General features: G+C 44.9%; 5 protein-coding genes across 6 annotated transcripts; 3 read left to right on the top strand and 2 right to left on the bottom strand.

The window, feature by feature from the left end:
- The first annotated feature begins 2 nt into the window (after positions 1-2).
- LOC119549483 lies at positions 3-1,272 on the top strand. The gene is given in 4 exon segments (XM_037857585.1): positions 3-14; positions 657-815; positions 866-1,073; positions 1,076-1,272. Coding segments are annotated over 4 exon segments (576 nt in total).
- Positions 1,273-1,541: 269 nt separating this feature from the next.
- On the top strand, positions 1,542-2,186 carry LOC119550222 (transcription elongation factor SPT4). Its single transcript, XM_037858786.1, has 3 exons — positions 1,542-1,699; positions 1,752-1,914; positions 1,980-2,186. The coding sequence occupies exons 1-3, from the start codon at positions 1,631-1,633 to the stop codon at positions 2,096-2,098; spliced, it is 351 nt and encodes a 116-aa protein (XP_037714714.1). The 5' UTR covers positions 1,542-1,630; the 3' UTR covers positions 2,099-2,186.
- Positions 2,114-3,406, bottom strand: LOC119550217 (mevalonate kinase). Its single transcript, XM_037858779.1, has one exon. The coding sequence runs from the start codon at positions 3,367-3,369 to the stop codon at positions 2,197-2,199; it is 1,173 nt and encodes a 390-aa protein (XP_037714707.1). The 5' UTR covers positions 3,370-3,406; the 3' UTR covers positions 2,114-2,196.
- A 72-nt stretch (positions 3,407-3,478) lies between these two features.
- On the bottom strand, positions 3,479-4,098 carry LOC119550223 (bolA-like protein 2). The gene has a single exon (XM_037858787.1). The coding sequence runs from the start codon at positions 4,015-4,017 to the stop codon at positions 3,757-3,759; it is 261 nt and encodes an 86-aa protein (XP_037714715.1). The 5' UTR covers positions 4,018-4,098; the 3' UTR covers positions 3,479-3,756.
- Positions 4,099-4,530: 432 nt separating this feature from the next.
- LOC119550212 (chromatin-remodeling complex ATPase chain Iswi) lies at positions 4,531-8,530 on the top strand. 2 transcript variants are annotated; one of them, XM_037858767.1, is made up of 7 exons: positions 4,531-4,637; positions 4,744-4,892; positions 4,955-5,172; positions 5,234-5,488; positions 5,551-7,666; positions 7,730-7,890; positions 7,953-8,530. In XM_037858767.1, exons 2-7 carry the CDS (start codon positions 4,845-4,847, stop codon positions 8,236-8,238), a joined length of 3,084 nt encoding a protein of 1,027 aa, XP_037714695.1. In that variant the 5' UTR covers positions 4,531-4,637; positions 4,744-4,844; the 3' UTR covers positions 8,239-8,530. The 2 variants fall into 2 exon arrangements, with proteins under 2 accessions (XP_037714695.1, XP_037714696.1); XM_037858768.1 differs by lacking the exon at positions 4,531-4,637 and having other exon boundaries at positions 4,676-4,892.
- The last annotated feature ends 37 nt before the right edge of the window (positions 8,531-8,567 follow it).

The following is an 8,567-nucleotide window of genomic DNA, read 5'->3' as shown; positions in this document are numbered from 1 at the left end:
CCATGGGTGTACGCGTGAGTTCATCGTGGGGTTGTACTTAAGATATGTGTTACTTTTGTAAATAAGGATGCAGACATTTTGAAAATTGCACATTTTGGAATTCATATTAGTTTTTAAATTTATTTAAGAATTGCTGAAGTGCGTTAAAAAATTATTTATAATGTATCATCTTTAAACAAGGATTTTGTAATTATCATGTCTCAAATAAATAATGGAATGTACATAATTGTTGTCCCTAGAAAGGGGTACACATCACCCATGTGTACCTTCGATATCCGCATATCGTGGCTTATCGGATTTTCGGTTATCTTTTATCGTTTTCAAACTTGGTCACGCGTGAAAATACGACATTTAATCAAATGAAGTTATTAAAATGTAGTTAGTGTTTATTTTGGGTCGTTTTGGTGGAACGGTGAAGTTACTTTTATTTACGCCGAAGATGGCAAGGTGTATTGATGTGACGCAGAAATATTTGCTAATTTTATTATTTCTGGCAAACACATTTGTACGTTATTCAATCGAAAAAAAACATATTCAAACATCTTAAACTAAAAGTCGGTTGGGAAATCTAAATTATCATACGTTTTCTAGGTTAAAAACCAATTTTAATTTAACATGGACGGGGTATAAATTCCTTTTTTAACGATACTTTTCAGTCCTTTTCCATTGGATACTCTTACAAAATAAGGAAGAGTGAGTGCATAGCTAATGAGGCCTATTTCAGCAATGTTTCTTGTGTTTTAAAGCCAATAAGCTGGACTCGATCGGTAATGAACATGGATTGTGACATTAAAGACATCTTAACTGATATCAAAGTGAGTAGGTGCATCCATTTTAAAATTTTTATAATTTTGGAGATTTCTAGATGACAGTAGAAGTCTTCTATAAAGATTCTTCAAATCTTTATAAACCCTTTGCCGTCAAATTTAGCTTTGATGTTTGCCAACTTTTAAAAAATAAAACAAAACGATTTTTGCTGGAAAAATACGCTATGAATCATTTAGAGAAATGGACTAATGTGAATCACAGTTGCCCCTTCACGGTAAGTTTTAACAACTTACTACTTAAATCATACAACTTCTTATTTTACAGGGCCATTTGTTTGCACGCGATTTCCATTTGGATGAGGTGTCTTTGCCGACTCTTCCTTTCCAGAATTACAAAATTGTTTTTAATTTTTCAGGTGACAAGCCATCGAAACACTTGGGATTGGTTTTTATTTACTTCGAAGTGCTGGAGGATTATTACAAGAACAGACCACGTCCAAAGTAAACTGATATTGTTGAAAATTTGTTGTATAACTTTCAACCTCCTTTTTACTTTCATAATATCTTGTTATTGAATTATGATACAAATAATCGGAGTCACCGAAATAAAATAGGTTGGAAGTCTTAAAATGTAGTGTATATTTTCTTGGAAAGTCCTTTTTACAGCACTCAAGCCGTTTGTTTACATTTTAAAATCATCGTCTGAGAGAAATGCAAGTCGTGAAAACGTTTCGGACAGTCTTTGTCGGCTGTGACCGGCAGTAGTTGATGTTGGCGAACGGTCACTCTGACAGTGTCGTGGCTTGGATTGGATTTGCACGGTGTTTGTATATTTTATCTTTAAAGCAATTATTTAACAAACCATGGCCTTTGATGCAATTCCCAAGGATCTGAGAGGACTGCGCGCCTGCCTCGTTTGCTCGCTGGTGAAAGTGGGTACTTGTTTTCATCTGATCCGGCTCTTTTAAAAGACCCTGTTTTCAGAGTTTTGATCAATTTGAGACTGATGGCTGCGAAAACTGCGAGGAGTTCCTGCGCATGAAGAACAACAAGGATAATGTGTACGATCATACGAGCAACAACTTTGACGGAATTATTGCCCTGACCACGCCCACCGACTCCTGGGTGGCCAAGTGGCAGCGACTGGGTAAAGTCTTTATATTTTCGGCTCCTTGGAGTACAAGTATCATGCTTTATTTACCCCTCCCTCAGCTCGGTTCACCCGTGGCATCTACGCCATTTCTGTTTCCGGAACTCTGCCCCAGTCCACATTGCGAGACATGAAGAACCGTGGAATCGTCTACAAAACCAGAGATAGAAGCCAGCGCTAACAAACCCGATTGACGTACAAAATACATGTATAAATCTTTATTTTTAAGTTATAACAGAACCACGAATACATACAATAGCAATACAAAACCACACCGCATCAGTCATCCAGTGGGGAAACGCGCAGTCCCTCGCCTCCGGCAGTCGTCACATGGACCCCAAAGCCCGCCGATTCAAGTTCCTCCTTGAGCTTCCAATAGACCTCATTGCACTCGTAGTTTTCAGGCAGCAGGACTATCACATAGCCACCAGCACCGGCGCCCGTCAGCTTTGAGAAGAAACCCCGCTTAAAGGCGATGGTAAAGATCTGCTCCAACTTCGGGTGCGATACTCCAATGGCCTTTAGCAGATCATTGTTAATCTGGAATAGGCGCTCCAATTGCTCGAACTTGGCGCTGTCATCCTGTGCGTTGCCAAAGCTCTCGTAGAGCGGAACGGCGGTAGTGACCAACTCCTCGCAGGCCTGCCAAATGGCCTCGATGAGCTGTGGGAAGGCCTCGCCCAAGTGACGGACCTTGGCCACTATATCCGCGGTACTGCGACTCACTCGACTGTCCACCAGCAGGATGTTTAGAGGTTTCTGGATCTTCAGCGACTGAAAGCCCTGGCCCTTGACATACCGCAACATTCCACCATACGTGCACACTGTGTTGTCCAGACCCGAAGGTGTCCCATGGTTAACTCGCTCCGATTCAAAGGCCCAGCTGGAGATCAAAGCCTGGTTTTCCTCTGTCAAGTAGCTGTCTCTGTCGAAGTGCCCGGCCAAAATGAGAAAAGTCGTGGCCAAAGCGGCGCCAAAAGAGGCGGAACTGCCCAAACCCGCGCCCACGTTCAACTGGCTGTCTACCTGCACCTGGAAACCGGTTTGCAGTGTCAGATTTGGATCGCCGGGTGCGGAGAGTACAGCGCCGGCCAGCAAATAGTAGATGGAGACAAAGGCCCTCTGGGTGTGCTGCTTGGTCGTACTGCCTCCGGATCGCTCCAGCTGTTTGGAAACCTCTGCACGGACGGCCTCCAGAAGTTTGGCTGTGCTGTCTGAGGGGTATTTACTCCTAAATTCAGACAGGAAGGTGTTAAACTCGGTCAACTGAATCTCCAAGGTGCAATTGAGTGCCTCCAGCTGGAAACTTGCCACATGGCTAGCCTCCAACTGGCGGAATCTCAGGGTAGTGCCCAAACCCACTACGGCGGCGAGGGCGGGACGATGATAGACAACTGCGTGTTCGCCATGGAGGATGACCTTGCCCGGAGAATGGACCTGGAACTTAAGCATTATTCGAGATGAACTCAGTGTATTGTTCTGTTTTCCGTTCGACTACAGCTTTATCGGGGTATCAGCTTTTTGAAATTGTAAAGCTAATGCCTTTGGAGCAGACAACCTCTCGAGAGCACTTAAACTTTTATTGGTGTTTTTTATGTAACGTATGCATTTAGCGGATCGTTTGCGTTGTTTATTTGGTAACTCCTGAAGCTGAGTGCGATTCCTGTGCTTTCCCTTTCACTTTCTTTGTTCGACTGGCGTTTTTTCGGGTTTCGTTTCTTCGATCGGATCTCGTCACACGCAAAAGCGCAACTACCAACAAACGAACAACAGGTTATTGGGGCTTGTGTTTGTTGTTGTATGTATGTGTATGATGTTGTTTTTGGTGTTTTGGTACTACTATTGGGCTTTCACTTTCTCCCACTCTTCGGGCGTGTACGATTTTTGGGAGAATGCATGGATTTCTTTCAGTTCTTCGGCCAGCGTCGAGTTCACTAATCTATGTTTTTGCAGCAGGGTCTTGCCGTTGAAGGCTGGAGTCACGATTACGGCGCTGAATTTGCCGCCACAGCCGTCCGATTCGTCCGTTACACTCACGTACTCCGCCTGCAGTTCCCTCTTGAGCTTCTCCTCGAGGTACTTTGAGTTGTATTTACTCATTTTGGATGGATTTTTTCAAACGAAACCAGGTGCTGAGGCAGGTGTGTGACCGTATTGGATTTCGGGTGAATTCAGGTTTTCCGTTTGCCGGTAGGGAGTTATTTTCCGATTCTGGCATTTGGTTACTCTTTCGAACATTTAAAAACTTATTTGAGGTTGTTAGGTTATTTATGCGTTGTCTTATAATAAAAACATGATCCATGTAAGGTAAGCAAACTGTACCTCAAAGATCGAGACAGTGGAAGAATTTAGATAAAACTGTTGTAAGCAGTAAATATGTCAATGAGTTTACTAAAAAAAATACTGTTTATTTTAAATAAACCTAAAACTTTTGTTTAAAATATACTGGCACGTTCCAAAAATAACGGGTTTGGATTTTTTTTAACAAAAAAAAGTAGTCTAATAATCAGGACCTCAATTTACATGGCGGTGTGCAGGGGCCTTAATTAAAATTTACAAAAACATCGATAAGGTTCTGCCTAGTATCGATTTATTAGGAACATCGATGATATCGATCATTCTCCACCTCAAAGTACGCGGTCACACTGCTTCGCGCATTCATCGTCATTCTTGCGATAGCACGCGCAGTTTTCCCACCATTCATTAAAAAAAAATCGCATGTAATTATTTACCATTTGTTTAAGCAAAACTTACTTGGTTTTGTGTAAATTGTCACATGTTCTTGTGCTGAAAGCGTAACTAATCATTTGGAAATACGATTTTCAGTACGCATTGAAGGAGGCACAAGTGAAACACGCTGCATCGCCGAGGGTTAGATTGTGAAAAAACAGAATTCCATTTTAGCGACAGACGCCGGCATTGCAAATATGTCTAAAGCAGAAACAGCCGCCGTGGAGGCAACCGAGGACAACTCGGTAAGTTAAAGCATTCGGCATTTTTAAACAGAGGGTTATATATACAGGCCGATCTCTTGCAGAACGAGACAACCTCGGATGCGGCCACCAGCTCATCCGGCGAAAAGGAGGCCGAGTTCGACAACAAAATCGAGGCGGATCGCAGTAGGCGCTTTGATTTCCTGCTGAAGCAGACGGAGATCTTCACCCACTTCATGACCAACAGTGCCAAGAGTCCCACAAAGCCCAAGGGCAGGCCTAAGAAGATCAAGGATAAGGAAAAAGAGAAGGACACGGCCGAGTGAGTTTTGCTACTTAAGGAAACCCATTCGACATTCTTATTATTCGTTTTTTTTTAACAGCCATCGCCATCGAAAAACGGAGCAGGAAGAGGATGAGGAGCTGCTGGCGGAGGACTCAGCCACCAAGGAGATTTTCCGCTTCGATACCTCACCCAACTACATCAAAGGCGGGGAAATGCGTGACTATCAGATCCGCGGACTCAACTGGATGATTTCTCTGTACGAGAATGGTATCAACGGAATATTGGCCGATGAAATGGGTCTCGGAAAAACTCTCCAAACCATATCCCTGCTGGGTTATCTCAAGCATTTCAAGTAAGCTTCAACATACACCAAACCCCTCAAGAAACAATACAAATTGAGAACTCTTCCTTCAGAAACCAAGCTGGACCCCACATCGTAATTGTGCCAAAGTCCACGTTGCAGAATTGGGTAAATGAGTTCAAGAAGTGGTGTCCTTCCCTCAGGGCTGTCTGCCTGATTGGAGACCAGGACACGAGAAACACCTTTATTCGGGATGTGCTCATGCCGGGCGAGTGGGATGTTTGCGTGACCTCCTACGAGATGTGTATCCGCGAGAAGTCCGTTTTTAAGAAGTTTAACTGGCGCTATTTGGTCATTGACGAAGCACATCGTATTAAAAACGAAAAATCCAAGCTTTCGGAAATCTTGAGAGAGTTTAAGACCGCAAATCGCCTCCTCATCACGGGTACTCCGCTGCAGAACAATCTTCACGAGCTGTGGGCCCTGCTTAATTTCCTGCTGCCCGATGTTTTCAACTCGTCGGAGGACTTCGACGAGTGGTTCAACACAAACACTTGTCTGGGTGACGATGCGTTGATTACGCGTTTGCACGCCGTTCTAAAGCCTTTCCTGCTTCGTCGTCTTAAGGCCGAAGTGGAGAAACGCCTGAAGCCTAAAAAGGAGATGAAAATATTTGTCGGTCTGTCCAAGATGCAACGCGACTGGTACACCAAGGTACTACTCAAAGACATCGACGTGGTAAACGGCGCCGGCAAGTTGGAAAAGATGCGACTGCAGAACATCCTTATGCAGTTGCGCAAGTGCACCAATCACCCATATCTGTTTGATGGCGCCGAGCCTGGTCCACCGTACACCACTGACACCCATTTGGTGTACAATTCCGGTAAGATGGCCATTCTCGACAAGCTACTGCCAAAACTGCAGGAGCAGGGATCGCGAGTGCTGATTTTCTCTCAAATGACGAGAATGTTGGATATACTGGAGGACTACTGCCATTGGCGCAACTACAACTACTGTCGCTTGGATGGTCAGACACCGCACGAAGATCGTAACCGGCAGATCCAGGAGTTTAACATGGACAACAGCCCAAAGTTCCTCTTCATGTTGTCGACTCGAGCCGGTGGCTTGGGTATTAATTTGGCAACGGCTGATGTGGTCATCATCTATGACTCTGACTGGAATCCTCAGATGGATTTGCAGGCTATGGATCGTGCTCATCGTATTGGTCAAAAGAAGCAAGTGCGAGTATTCCGCCTGATTACCGAAAGCACAGTAGAGGAGAAGATCGTGGAGAGGGCCGAAGTAAAGTTGCGCCTTGACAAGATGGTCATCCAGGGTGGTAGATTGGTTGACAACCGTTCTAATCAACTGAACAAGGATGAAATGCTTAACATTATCCGTTTCGGAGCCAATCAAGTGTTCAGCTCAAAGGAGACTGACATTACAGACGAAGACATTGACGTTATTTTGGAGCGCGGCGAGGCCAAGACAGCCGAACAAAAGGCAGCATTGGACAGTCTGGGTGAGAGTTCTCTGCGCACCTTCACCATGGACACAAATGGCGAGGCAGGCACATCATCAGTCTACCAATTTGAGGGCGAGGATTGGCGTGAGAAGCAAAAGCTCAATGCCTTAGGCAACTGGATTGAACCGCCGAAGCGAGAGCGCAAGGCGAACTATGCCGTGGATGCCTATTTTCGGGAGGCTCTCCGCGTTTCTGAACCCAAGGCGCCGAAGGCACCACGCCCACCCAAGCAGCCCATCGTGCAGGACTTTCAATTTTTCCCACCTCGTCTTTTCGAGCTCCTTGACCAGGAGATCTACTACTTCCGTAAGACCGTGGGTTACAAGGTGCCCAAAAACACTGAGTTGGGATCGGAGGCCACGAAGGTTCAGCGAGAGGAGCAGCGCAAGATCGACGAGGCTGAGCCGCTAACTGATGAAGAGATCCAGGAGAAGGAGAACCTGCTCTCACATGGCTTTACTGCCTGGACCAAGCGCGACTTTAATCAGTTCATTAAGGCCAACGAGAAGTATGGTCGGGATGACATCGACAACATTGCAAAGGACGTGGAAGGCAAGACGCCGGAGGAGGTTATCGAATATAATGCGGTGTTCTGGGAGCGTTGCACTGAGTTGCAGGATATTGAGCGAATTATGGGACAAATTGAGCGTGGAGAGGGAAAGATACAGCGACGTTTGTCTATTAAGAAGGCGCTGGATCAAAAGGTTTGTTTTTTATTCGGTTTGCATATTTTTTCCTATATTTATTGCTCCTTTCTTGCTTTACAGATGTCCCGCTATCGTGCTCCCTTCCATCAGTTGCGTCTTCAATATGGCAATAATAAGGGCAAGAATTACACTGAAATAGAGGATCGTTTTCTGGTTTGCATGTTGCATAAGTTGGGCTTCGACAAGGAGAACGTGTACGAGGAGCTGCGAGCGGCCATAAGGTAAGATTAATCCTTTATTTATAAGAGATGTGAACCCCTGTAATTCCCGAATTCTGCCACAGAGCTTCCCCTCAGTTCCGTTTCGACTGGTTTATTAAGTCTCGCACAGCTCTAGAGCTGCAGCGTCGTTGCAACACACTTATTACCCTCATCGAACGCGAGAACATCGAGCTAGAGGAGAAGGAACGCGCCGAGAAGAAGAAAAAGGCTCCCAAGGGCAGCGTGTCCGCTGGAAGTGGTAGTGCCAGCTCCAACACTCCAGCCCCGGCGCCGCAACCGAAGGCTAATCAGAAGCGTAAGAGTGAGGTGGTGGCTACCAGTTCCAACTCGAAAAAGAAGAAGAAGTAGAAGGACAATGGGCAGGGATATTCACATGAGATTCGGATCCACACTCAGCATTAGGCAGTTACAAATATAGTTAAGACAAGCGATTACTTAAACATATTTCACTCGACATAGATACTTAGTTTATAATTCACACCGGAAGCAATTGTCCCTCAGCCCCGAATATCTTCAAAACACACCCGCCACACATCCAATTATTTTACTATTGCGCGCCGCTGTATTCTATTCCAAGTAATTGTATTTTGTGTTAAGACCATAACCATTATATTTATATATTGCAACTCTGCTATGATGATTTAATGTTCTTTATTGAAGGGGGATCCCGGAAAGAA

Source organism: Drosophila subpulchrella, chromosome 2R (assembly GCF_014743375.2).
Source record: "Drosophila subpulchrella strain 33 F10 #4 breed RU33 chromosome 2R, RU_Dsub_v1.1 Primary Assembly, whole genome shotgun sequence".
Classification (NCBI taxonomy): domain Eukaryota; kingdom Metazoa; phylum Arthropoda; class Insecta; order Diptera; family Drosophilidae; genus Drosophila; species Drosophila subpulchrella.
This window is presented reverse-complemented; position numbering and strand designations above follow the sequence as displayed.

Coding starts and splice junctions, on each gene's coding strand:
- LOC119550222 (XM_037858786.1), top strand. CDS start 1,631: ATGGCCTTTGATGCAATTCCCAAGGATCTGAGAGGACTGCGCGCCTGC. Junction 1,700..1,751: donor TCGTTTGCTCGCTGGTGAAA/GTGGGTACTTGT, acceptor CCCTGTTTTCAG/AGTTTTGATCAATTTGAGAC. Junction 1,915..1,979: donor GGCCAAGTGGCAGCGACTGG/GTAAAGTCTTTA, acceptor CCCCTCCCTCAG/CTCGGTTCACCCGTGGCATC.
- LOC119550217 (XM_037858779.1), bottom strand. CDS start 3,369: ATGCTTAAGTTCCAGGTCCATTCTCCGGGCAAGGTCATCCTCCATGGC.
- LOC119550223 (XM_037858787.1), bottom strand. CDS start 4,017: ATGAGTAAATACAACTCAAAGTACCTCGAGGAGAAGCTCAAGAGGGAA.
- LOC119550212 (XM_037858767.1), top strand. CDS start 4,845: ATGTCTAAAGCAGAAACAGCCGCCGTGGAGGCAACCGAGGACAACTCG. Junction 5,489..5,550: donor GGTTATCTCAAGCATTTCAA/GTAAGCTTCAAC, acceptor CTCTTCCTTCAG/AAACCAAGCTGGACCCCACA. Junction 7,891..7,952: donor GAGCTGCGAGCGGCCATAAG/GTAAGATTAATC, acceptor ATTCTGCCACAG/AGCTTCCCCTCAGTTCCGTT.